The sequence below is a fragment of the Ascaphus truei genome, chromosome 3 (assembly GCF_040206685.1).
Source record: "Ascaphus truei isolate aAscTru1 chromosome 3, aAscTru1.hap1, whole genome shotgun sequence".
NCBI lineage: Eukaryota > Metazoa > Chordata > Amphibia > Anura > Ascaphidae > Ascaphus > Ascaphus truei.
Genome location: NC_134485.1, coordinates 99,804,898 through 99,817,591, shown reverse-complemented (window position 1 = coordinate 99,817,591; position 12,694 = coordinate 99,804,898). Strand labels below are relative to the sequence as shown.

General features: G+C 46.3%; 1 protein-coding gene across 1 annotated transcript in view; it reads right to left on the bottom strand.

Annotated features, from left to right (window-relative positions):
- LOC142491671 (arylsulfatase D-like) overlaps positions 1–12,187 on the bottom strand; it is a 61,812-nt gene extending 49,625 nt beyond the window's left edge. Inside the window, exons 1-2 of the mRNA XM_075594582.1 lie at positions 12,010–12,187; positions 11,078–11,121 (exon numbers count right to left, since the gene is read on the bottom strand). Of these exons, the coding sequence (XP_075450697.1) occupies positions 11,078–11,100 (23 nt within the window). The 5' untranslated portion in view covers positions 11,101–11,121; positions 12,010–12,187. The remainder of the gene's footprint in view (positions 1–11,077; positions 11,122–12,009) is intronic.
- Positions 12,188–12,694: the final 507 nt, after the last annotated feature.

Below are 12,694 nucleotides of genomic sequence, written 5' to 3'. Positions count from 1 at the left end.
ACAGCTGTCTGTGGGTGGTTTTCTGGGTATGCACCTTAACCCTGGCTGTGCTCAAAGCTGTGACCATGCAGCAAGCTTAAGCCTATAGGGAACCATGTTAAAAATGGTTTTTGAGGCAAAAAGTGACACTGTGTGCTCATTTGCATGTCATTTCCCAGAATCCCTTGCTGCAGTGGTAGTGCTGTATGCTGGGTGATAATGGGGAAAGGCGGGGTTGCAGACCTGCCTAAGACATGCAGATGAGCATACAGTTGTATTTGCATATTTGCTTTCCTGTGGAGGGTTTTTGTCACTTTTTTTACTCACCATAACTTAACTCAGTATTATGGTATATATATATTGTGACAGGGTCATTGACTCCGTGTATGTGAATAGGAGATGGCAGTATGCATGCTATCCAGTAAACGAGGGGTTAACTCAGCTTGTCAAGCAGACCACAGGTGATTTGAATTAAGATCCTTCACCTGCTTTAAAAACAGGAAGAGGAAATACCTCTGGGGCGGCAGTCTCTCTCTCTGAGGCATAGAGGGACGACAGAGGAGTGTTAAGACAGACACAAGCTGCCCAAAGCGATCCTGTCCCAAGAGGGAAGAATAAAGCTCCCAGGTAAGGAGCCAACTGCGTTTGCTGTACTTTATTGGGCTGGAATAGGTTAGCTAGCCAGCCAGATAGTTAGCCTGCACTTTTGTTTAGCTAGTGCCCCGACCGGGGTTAGGATTTTGTTTCGTTTCAATTTTAAAGGGACAGTGGACCCATTGTTTAGTTACCGTTTTTGGACAAATAAACCCATCAGCATTATTTCACCGGAAAAGATGTGTTGTCTCCACACTTACCACGACCATCCTAACACACGTGGTGTCAGAAGTGGGATGTCGAACACCCTGTTATAGGGGCGGAGTTACAGATTGCGTCTGATGGAAACTGTCCACGCGGTAGCTGCCACTATGGAGGACGTTGTGAAGGCCTTAGTACACAGCACCGCTGTCCAGCAAGAAGCTAACAAACAGGGACAGGACAGCACGGCTGCACAACGCGAGACGAACCGGTTATTTGCAGCCCAGCTTGATGTTGTTGCAGACACACAGAAGCAGCTGATTTAGCAGCTGTCCCAGATTAAAATGGGCTTGTCAAGTACGGCCCGACGCGGCCCGTCCAGGCGAACGAGTACCTACAGAAAATGACGCCGCACGATGACGTCGAGGGATACCTCAGGTCCTTTGAGCGAATCGCTTCCCGGGAAAGGTGGGCCCGCTCCAAATGGGCTGGGATTATCGCACCCTTTCTACTGAGGCAAGCCCAAAAAGCATATTGTGACCTTGACGAAGAAGCCGCAGCAGACTATGACTGTCTGAAAAGCGAAATCCTTGCAAGGATTGGTGTGACTCCCGCAGTTTGTGCACAGAGGTTACATAAGTGGAAATTCCAGGAACAGAAGCCGCCCAGATCCCAGTTATGGGATTTGATTCACCTAGCGTCCAAGTGGCTAAAGCAAGAGGAACATAGCCCGGCACGGATCCTTGAGATGGTGGTGTTGGACCGCTTCATTCGAGCGTTACCCCAGGACCTTCAACAGTGGGTGGGACAGGGAGATCCCCTCTCTTGTGATGCCATGGTAGGCGCAGTGGAGCAGTTTCTGGCTACCCGTGAACTGTCATGTCCCACTTGCACCAACTACAACCCACGTCCCAACACGACCAGTAGAGGCCAGCGCTGGCGCCAGGACCCACGACCGTTCGCACGATTTGAACGGGTGGAAGAAAACCTGGATAGGGACAGAAACTCTAAATTTCAGAAAGGGTTTCAAGAACGAACTGGGCCAATTGTTTGTTTTGAGTGTGGGGAGACTGGGCATATTAAGGCTCACTGCCCACAGTTGTCTGAGCCAATGGAGTGTGCATATGGTTCTGTGAAATCTGAATTTTGTGGAGTGGTGGGTATGACCCGCGAGGGAAAACGTACCCACAACTTCCTCACCACGGTGATGTTAAATGGAAAACCAGTCTCCGCACTGGTAGACTCAGGGAGCAATATTAACTTGTATCCGGGAAGTTGGTTAAGCCTCTCCGGTTACCCCAGGGTGAGAAGTTGCGGGTATTATGTGTACATGGGTGTACGCTTCCGTACACCACGACTCTGATAAAAGTAAAGGTCGAGGGGCAAGTCATCGAAACTATGGCAGCAATTGTACCAAAGTTACCCCATTCCCTAGTGTTAGGCTGTAATTTCCCTGGTTTTGACACCCTTATCAGAGGACAGCTCACCTTGAACAGTCCTACTCCAGATGAGCTTTTTCCGTTTACAGACCCCGAATTAGTCGCCGAGGTGTCTAAAACCCCTAAGTCAAAACGAGAACGTAGGACCGAGAAAAAAGAGGTACACCCCCACCCCAGTTAGCACTGGTCACTACTCCTAACGGAGAGAGACCAGAGGGAGAAGAGTTGTCCGAGACAGGGCCTGTTGATGCTCAGGTATATGGTTACCCGTGGAGGTAACCGACCAAACTCCCGATGAGGAAGGTTTTGGAAATCTAGAACTGTCCTTAACTAACTTTGGTAGAGAACAGGCTAATGATCCCCAGTTGAAAAATGGGTTTAGCCAGGCGGTAGAAGTTAATGGGGTCCTGGTAGAAGGAACCACAAAGGAATCCTATCCATATTTCTATATTAAGAATGATTTGTTATACCATGTGAGCCAAGAGGAGGGCCAAGAAATAGAAAAATTGTTAGTACCCAGTTCATTAGTGAGGAAGGTCCTAGAGCTAGCACACTCTCATTTGTTGGGGGGTCATCTGGGCGTAGAGAAGACACAGCAAAGAATCCTAAAAAGGTTTTACTGACCAGGGATATATAATGCAGTAAAGAGTGGGTCCCTTGGAGAAATCTGCCAAGGGTCATCAGTACATTCTGGTGATCCTAGACTACTGCTGCGGCCGAGTTTATTCGAGCATTTGCCCGTTCTCGGCCGCAGCAGTATCCTGGCGCGCGCCGGAGGGTGCCGGGCGCGCGCCAAAGCAGCGGAAGAGCGCCCTCCGATCGGGGCGCTCTCCCTACCGCTGCCGGGTCCGCCGGGTCCCCCGGAACCCCCTGCCGCCGTCCCCCACATCGCGGGACACCAGGGCTCCCTCGGGGAGCCCTGGACGCGCGTGCAGGGGGCGCAGGCACTTGATGACGCGTGACCGCGCATCGGAGACGCGCGGCACGCCGAGGGGCTGCCACTTGCAAGCCGGGAAATCTCCCGGCTTGCGGAACTGGTCACACTTCAATAAAGTGTGTCGCCAGTGTATGCCACTCGATATCCAGAGGCACTACCTTTACGTAACACTTCCTCCAAAGCTATAGCTAAGGAATTGTTACAGATATTTTCCCGACTCGGGATACCGAAAGAAATTTTGACAGATCAAGGTACTCCGTTTACATCAAAGCTTATGCGAGACTTGTGTGTAGAGCTAAAAATACAGTCCCTAAGAACCTATGTGTACCATCCGCAAACGGACGGACTGGTAGAACGATTTAATAAGACGTTGAAGATGATGTTGAGAAAGGTGGTCGCTAGTGATGGGAAGAACTGGGACCCCTTGTTGCCTTATCTCTTGTTTGCTATCCGAGAGGTACCACAGGCCTCTACGGGGTTTTCCCCATTTGAACTCCTGTATGGGAGACGCCCAAGAGGGATTCTGGATAGCCTCAAAGAAGAGTGGGAGCAACAAGCTGTGCCAGGGAAAAATGTCATCCAATTTGTGGAAGATTTGAAAGACCGTATTGCGCATATTACCCCCATAGTCAGACAGCATCTAGAAGAGGCACAGAGGGCCCAACGGAACCTTTACAACAGAGAGGCTACGGTTCGTAACTTCCGACCAGGGGACCGAGTAATGGTCCTTGTTCCCACGGCCGAAAGCAAGCTGTTATCACATTGGCAGGGGCCATATGAGGTTCTAGAACAGGTCGGCCCGGTGAATTATAAAATTCGACAGCCAGACCAGAGGAAGGTAGAGCAGATCTATCACATAAATCTATGAAAAGCCTGGAAGGATAGAGGTATGTCTGTCCGTAGTAGCTAACGAATCCAGGAAAGGGGAGGAACCACTTGTTCAAATATCGGCAGAACTTACACCTGAACAACACAGAGAAGCTGTAGATTTGGTAAAGAGGAACAGAGATGTCTTTTCCAGCGTACCAGGGAAAACTAGGATGGTTTCCCATGATATCGTCACCAAGCCTGGGGTAGTCATTAAGATAAGACCTTATAGAATCCCAGAAGCTAGAAGAGGGGCTATTCAGTCAGAGGTAAAGAAAATGCTAGATCTAGGCATAATTGAGGAGTCCCATAGTCAATGGTCCAGCCCTATTGTCTTGGTACCTAAGCCAGATGGGACAATACGGTTCTGTAACGACTTTAGAAAAGTAAACGAAGTCTCGAAGTTTGATGCCTATCCTATGCCACTGGTAGACGAGCTAATTGAGAAGTTGGCGAGGGCACGTTTTCTAACCACTTTAGATCTTACAAAGGGTTATTGGCAAATCCCCTTAACAAGGTCAGCAAAAGAGAAAACGGCCTTCTCCACACCTGATGGTCTATTTCAGTATACTGTTTTACCCTTTGGTCTTTATGGGGCGCCTGCAACCTTCCAAAGGTTGATGAATAAGTTGCTACACCCACACTCGAACTACGCCTCAGCATACTTAGACGATGTAGTAATTCATAGTCCAGATTGTGACTCACATCTAGGAAAGGTTGAAGCAGTGTTAAGAACCTTTCGGGAGGCGGGTCTTACAGCCAATCCAGCTAAATGTTCAGTCGGCATAGCAGAGGCAAAATATCTTGGCTATGTTGTGGGAAGGGGGACAGTAAAACCCCAGCTCAATAAAGTTGAGGCCATTGAGAGTTGGCCCCGTCAGCTTAAAAAGAAACAGGTTAGGACGTTTCTGGGCATTGTAGGTTACAACAGGCGACTTATACCCCGTTTTGCAACCCGGGCTGCACAGCTTTCAGATCTAGTAAAGGCAAAGGCGCCTGATGTTGTAAAATGGAACGGTAATGCGGAGACCACATTTGTAGACCTACGCACAACGCTCTGTAGTCACCCAGTCTTGGTAGCCCCGGATTTTAAAAAGGAGTTTTTTTTGCAAACGGACGCCTCCGAAGTAGGTCTCGGAGCTGTACTGTCCCAGTTTGTAGGAGAAGAGGAACACCTGGTCCTCTATTTAAGTCGCAAATTGTGTCCCCGCGAACAAAGATATGCCACAGTGGAAAAAGAGTGTCTGGCCGTAAAGTGGGCAACAGACACATTGAAATATTGATACAGAAATATGTGCGCAACCCAAAATTCACCTTATAACAAAATCCACACACTATGGTGTTAGAGTGCAATAATTAATGTGCATAGGGTGTGATACTAATTGTATAAAAATGTATACAAAACCATATAGGAAGGCGTATGCTGCTATACTGAAAGAGTGGCTCAGCACTCAAAACACTAGGAGAAAAAGACAAAAAGAACAGCGCAAAACGCAATAGTGAAGTATATAAGTACAAATTATATTTGTGAAAAAATGGTGAGTATTAAGCGTACATTTAGGCAGAAAAATAAAAGCATATCTGTGCAAACATCAGCACAATGTTACCACAATGGAAAGCCTCTGGATGGAATGGTGTAGCCCTCTGGTGCAGCAGCTGTCTTCTGGAAAGTCACAGTGATATCTCTCACTTATCCTGGACCCCTGTAAGTGGCAGCTGCAGCCCTTGGGCTGTTCAGAGTTCCCCCACTTGTAGTGGCATCTGCTGGGCTCGTGGCATAAAAATGTCAGTTCAAACAGGCTTGGTTTGCTGTCCTTAGGGCACAGTGATGCCTAAGGGCTCTCCTCTCACTGCACACACCGCGCGGCTCACGTGGGATCTTCTTCCGGCGCTCGCGCACTCCCGTGACGTCACGGATGACGCGCGGTGTTGATTTCAATGGAGACAGTCCAAAAACAAAAGCACAGTATAGAAATCGCTAAAAATAGGTTAGGGAGGCTAGGATGGGGAACCAGACCCTGCCAATCTTTATCCAACGCGTTTCGAAGCTACCCAAAGAGCTTCTTCATCAGGGATCAAGAATGATGAAGAAGCTCTTTGGGTAGCTTCGAAACGCATTGGATAAAGATTGGCAGGGTCTGGTGCCCCATCCTAGCCTCCCTAACCTATTTTTAGCGATTTCTATACTGTGCTTTTGTTTTTGGACTGTCTCCATTGAAATCAACACCGCGCGTCATCCGTGACGTCACGGGAGTGCGCGAGCGCCGGAAGAAGATCCCACGTGAGCCGCGCGGTGTGTGCAGTGAGAGGAGAGCCCTTAGGCATCACTGTGCCCTAAGGACAGCAAACCAAGCCTGTTTGAACTGACATTTTTATGCCACGAGCCCAGCAGATGCCACTACCAGTGGGGGAACTCTGAACAGCCCAAGGGCTGCAGCTGCCACTTACAGGGGTCCAGAATAAGTGAGAGATATCACTGTGACTTTCCAGAAGACAGCTGCTGCACCAGAGGGCTACACCATTCCATCTAGAGGCTTTCCATTGTGGTAACATTGTGCTGATGTTTGCACAGATATGCTTTTATTTTTCTGCCTAAATGTACACATTGAAATATTACCTTTTAGGCAGGTCTTTTACACTCATAACAGATCACGCACCACTACAGTGGATGCACAGAAATAAAGAAAAGAACTCGAGAGTTACCCGTTGGTTCCTGTCGTTACAACCTTTTAACTTTACGATCCAACATCGGCCAGGAATACTGCACGGTAATGCTGATGCACTCTCTAGGGTGCACAGTCTCGGTGCACGGGCCGCTCCACTCAGTAACGTTACGCTGGGAAGGGGGATATGTGACAGGGTCATTGACTCTGTGTATGTGAATAGGAGATAGCAGTATGCATGCTATCCAGTAAACGAGGGGTTAACTCAGCTTGTCAAGCAGACCACAGGTGATTTGAATTAAGCTCCTTCACCTGCTTAAAAACAGGAAGAGGAAATACCTCTGGGGCGGCAGTCTCTCTCTGAGGCATAGAGGGAAGACAGAGGAGTGTTAAGACAGACACAAGCTGCCCAAAGCGATCCTGTCCCAATAGGGAAGAATAAAGCTCCCAGGTAAAGAGCCAACTGCGTTTGCTGTACTTTATTGGGCTGGAATAGGTTAGCTAGCCAGCCAGATAGTTAGCCTGCACTTTTGTTTAGCTAGTACCCCGACCGGGGTTAGGATTTTGTTTCGTTTCAATTTTAAAGGGACAGTGTACCCATTGTTTAGTTACTGTTTTTGGACAAATAAACCCATCCGCATTATTTCACCGGAAAAGACGCGTTGTCTCCTCACTTACCACGACCATCCTGCCACAATATATATATATATATATATATATATATATATATATATATATATATATATATACACACATACATATATACACACACACACACACATACATATATATATACACACACACACATACATACATATACACACACACATACATATATACACACACTCAATCACCACACACACACACACACATACCCAAACACACACACACACACCGACCTACCTACCTACCTATGGTAAGAGAATGGTGCTCAAAAATACTAGGACCTATATCCTTGTGTTGATAGGAGGAGAGCAAAACACTGGGCAATGATTACTAAAATGATCAAAGCACTAAACCTATAAGGGGGCTCTAAAACACCCTGAAGGTGGGGGTATGTGTGCGGAGACACTTCCCCCTCCTCATTGGGTTGGCCCCAGGTAAACGTACTCACGGAAGTCCCAGTAGCTCTTTCCAAAGCGTGCAGCTGTATCCAGGTCAGGAGAATCCAAATGCAGTGTGTGTGCAGCGCACAGCCAAGAAGTGAGAGAGAGCAAGTCTGGCAAAATACACTCTTTAATGGAAAGCCATAAAATAGAGGGTTGCAACCCTTCTACGCGTTTCGTGCAGGTTGTGCACTTTATCAAGAAGTGTTATACACGATACACAGAACATTTAAATACAGCTGACTGCCGTTTTGGCGCCAAACCAATGACGTCACCAATTTGGATTAACCAATGCGCATCGTTCCTCTAGCGCATGCGCCGCACAACCAGGACCAGGAGGAACCCCCACCACATAGCACCCCACCACAAAGCACATACCTACCTACCTGGTGGGTGGGTGGGGGGAGGGAGTAACTAAGTCTGCTCAGGTCCCCCCATGTGCTGCTGAAAACGGGCGGGTAACAGACAGGAGGAGGAGGGCTTGTCTGTGTGCAGGGAAGGCCCCGCAGCAAAACCCCGCCCCCTCTGCAGGCAGTCACAGCAGGGAACTGGAAGTAGTCTCAGCACAGAGCTTCTGGCCGCCCGTACACAGCTCTGCCGCCCCCAGGTTTCCCCGCACGAAGCCCGCGCCCCCTAAATTATCTTGCGCCCCCCCAAGGGGGCGCGCCCCCAGTTTGCGCGCGGCTGCTTTAGAGAGTGCTGCCACTGTCACGCTGCAGGGGTGAGGGGGTCATGCCTCTGATTGGACTGAGAGGGACCATCCAGCGGAGCAGTGTCCCACGCATCGTATGCGCACCGAAGGTGGCGGGTGAGCCCTAAGATCTACAGTCCACCCTCTCCCATCACAATTATTGTGATACATGCTTTATCATATTGATTTTATTGTAAGTGTGCATTTTTTAAGTTTCATAAAGTAAAACCCGTTTATACTACTGGTCTGCACTATGTATACTTTTTTTCCCTCCACACATATGCTGTCCTGCTGAGAGTGAAGTCTGCACCTATCTAGAATCTACAGATCCAATCCACTGAGACCATTGTGTCAAACTGCCCGTGTCCTATTTGAATCCTGTGAGTAGGCAACACTTATGAGCCAAGATACAAGATCACTCTAATCCACTCAGTATCAAACTGTCTGCACTTATATTGTGTTTCTTTTATTTTTCTATTTTTCTCCCATGCTCCCCCTGGATCACGTATGAATCTGATTGGACTCCCTGCAGCGACAATCCTCCGGCACTAGGGCAGTTGCGGTCCCACAGCTTGCCCAGTGCCGAAAACAATTCTTGCTACATCTGTACATTGGAATAAATAAAGAAAACCAATAGCATATAAACCGCGTTTTAAAGAAAGCTTCACATTGTATGTGCACATAAGGTAGCCACATTGTCCATGTGTCCAGATATATGGGTAGTTGTTCTGTAGCTGTGAATATTTTTTTATTGTTTTTGGTATGAGTAAAGTAGTAATAGTTTCCAATTCTAACACAATGGATTAGCCATTGTGAGGATCAGCACAAGGCTCCGCCTCCGTCACGCATCTCGCGACATCACTAATTACGCGCGCCTACCACAACCTGTGCCCAGGCACCGCGCTGCTGGAACGGGAGACACCGCAGGGACCGTTCCCAGGCTCCGCCCCGTGACATATCCTACGACATCACAGGTGATGCACGTCAGCCATAGCCTGCACGCAGGCGCTGCCCCGCTAGGAAGACTGACACCACGGGGACCGCCTCTAGGTCCCGCCTGCATGACGACATGGGCACCGCACAGCGCACGCGGAATACGTGCAGACGTCGCACAGATACAGGCACTCAAGGGGTTGACGGAATCACTTATTCCACAGCTGCTACAGTCTCCGCCCCTGCTTAGCACTATACAGCTACTCACTCCCTGCAGCCTTCCCATTGGCTCTCTCTCCTTTATACTGTATGCTCAGCCAGCCCCTTGGCAAATTGGCTGAGCATAAACTTTCTTGTGTGTTTACCTCCTTGCTTACTGTTGCCTTGCCTTGTTCGTGTTTTGTATTTTTGCACTCGGACTCCCAACTTCTCTGACCCCTGGACAACGGCTACGGACTCGACTATTCTTCTCTCTCTACCCCTGGACTCTGGCACCGCATCAACGACTATCCGATCTCTCCTCTCCTTGACCACGGCAAGTACCTAGACCACTCTCACTCTCCTACCCGCGGGACATTTAAACAATGCAGGGAGATACCAGCACTATATACCGGGGCCTGTAACTCGGTATGCTGGGGGTCCCCGAGGCTGAAATTAATGCGGTTCAGCTCACTAGACCACCTGCTACAATAATCTGTTATTAAAGTTAACATAAAAACAGCTTCATTATCTTAGCGGCTAGCTGCTAAGGCAATGAAGGAGTTAAGCCACAGTAACCGATTTATTGGGGGTAGAGGGGGTGGATGAACGGAGGAACTTTGCCCAGGGTGGGTGGTTAGGCCTACCATGAAAGTTGCGGGAGGAGTTAAGCCCTTCATTACCATAGCTGTGGGAACCGCTATAAAGTAAATTAAAGTTCTACTTACCCCTGCCAGGATGAAGGCCGTCCTCAGCTTCCTCAGCGTCCTCTATGGGCAGCAACATTACAATTAAAAAACTAACTATTGGCCACTAACCCGTTAATCACCTTAGCGGTTAGTAACCACTATAGTAATAATTGGGTTAACCCTCCTCCCCCACTACCCACCTGGAGGCTTAACCATCCTCACCGTGGCAACTACCCCCACCCCCTCTACCCATTATAAACCATGTTGCAACCCCTTTCCCCACAGAACGAGAATTCCAGCAACACTGCAAATATTTGTGTAGTCTTTTGCATACAATGTTAAATGTAACCGTGATTTGCTTATAGGCCTATTACAGCCATTGTGTGAAAGCAGGGAAAACTGTTTCCTTTTCCCAATGGTTAAAACTCAGAACCTTCAGCAAATTAGAGCAGTCGAGGGATTAATGACATCAAAAAATATCTGATAAACATTGTTATCTGTAGGTTTATAGATCTAAAGGTTTAAAAAAAAAAAGAAATACAATAATTATAATTGTCTTACCGATAAAACAATATTATATTGTACTGCGTATCTTAAAGTGCCTACAGATGAAGCACCATCATGCACAGAAAGATTAATTGGAGAGTCGTACCTATCTTGGATGATCTGATATGATATTACTGCCATTATTCATTTTTGCTACAGAATTACTTATAAAAGTGTTGAAAAACATGGCATAACTATTCAACCATTATTTTAAATGTGCAACCATTTACTTACCAATGGATTGTTATGCATGTCATCTTCTATTTTATATTACAATTCTGAAATAAAAGTACAAAACACAATATAAAAATTGCACTCTGAAAGTGAATATCTAGGGAACATTGTGTGAAGAAATCGATTTACACCAGATTCCTAATTTTACTTACACTGTAATCCTGTTTATGTACAAGAGCAGGAGGTGAGCTCCACAGTATGCATTCTTAAAGCACAAAACCTTTAGTCAACCACAGATGTATCGGACATTATTGCACCCATTATTGCAATGTTTTGTGTTAACGCTGGCGTGTTATAAAGTAGTGCTATTTAAAAGAAGGGTTATGTAGAAAAAACATGTGTTTAAAGCTTTATATTGTACTTTAACGGGCGTAATAATGTCTGATACATCTGTATTGCAGCTGGGTACAGATGACATACTGTACTGTACTTCATACAAGTCATATTTCAATGTCTTTCTTATGTTCTCTTGTTTTTACACAGATGTATACAGGGCAGGTCTGGTCATTTATGTGCCTTAAATGGAAACATCATGGTCTCTTCCTCATGCAAGGAGACACTGACTATTGTGCACCTACTGTACTACTGTACATCCTGTTGTTGTGTTAAATGTTAAGAGGGACTGCGTGTAAAAAAAAAAAATACACACTTGCAATTTTTAATTTAAGTTATTGTTAAAGATATTCCAGAAACAAATGTTCAGCAGCAAAATTATTTTTTTAATAACCTTTTAAAAGACATTGCAATTTATAAACAAAGGCATCAAAGGAGTCTGACATTTACAATGCAGTTGTACTAATAACAATTACACGAATACAGGCAAAAACAGATGTATGTTTTGCTTGGGATTTCAAGGTAAAATAGGTTTCCAAGTCCTATCATGTTAGAGTTAACAAGTAAAATGGGACATGCCATAGGCTGCCTGTACGTACTTGAAAACATTTTCACTGTTGCCTTTTCACTCCGCTCCTTCCTGTATTCCTCTCTCAAATGATTGTATTGGTTCCTCTGCTAAAAGCAGCAGACCTTGTTTACTTTCACTTTGCACTTTCTGATGTGCTACTGTGCTACTGTACTACTGTAGGCTTTGTGATCCTATCACTCTGCTTCAAGCCCTGCCCAATGATTAATAGTCTGTATCACACGTGTTTCATTGAGGTATTAGTACGTATGAAACACTATTTACTTCCCGATCATGTGACTAGCTGAGGAACAGGTTTTTGTTACTGTAGTTCCTGAAAAATCATGACATAATAAATTACAAAGGTTTTGCCTCCCAGTCGATCAGCCTCCGAAACTGACTCCAACTAGGGTTAATAAAAACACCACCCTACAAATATTAGGGTGAATTGAATAGAAATTGAATAGAAAGTGACATGACCTTACCTCTCACCAGGTCTACATCAGTCTCACTAACTTACTCCCTGTGACATTTAAATTATGAATTTAAAATGTAAAAATAATCAGAACTAAATGTATACAATCCGATTCCATTAAAGTTTTGCTCTCCTACGTCCCCCTCACTATTTCTTTCTAGTTTTTTGCTTACTGCCAACTAATTCTGTCCCAATGCACCATAACTCTTATAACAATCCTTAGGGCTGTTATATACTGTGT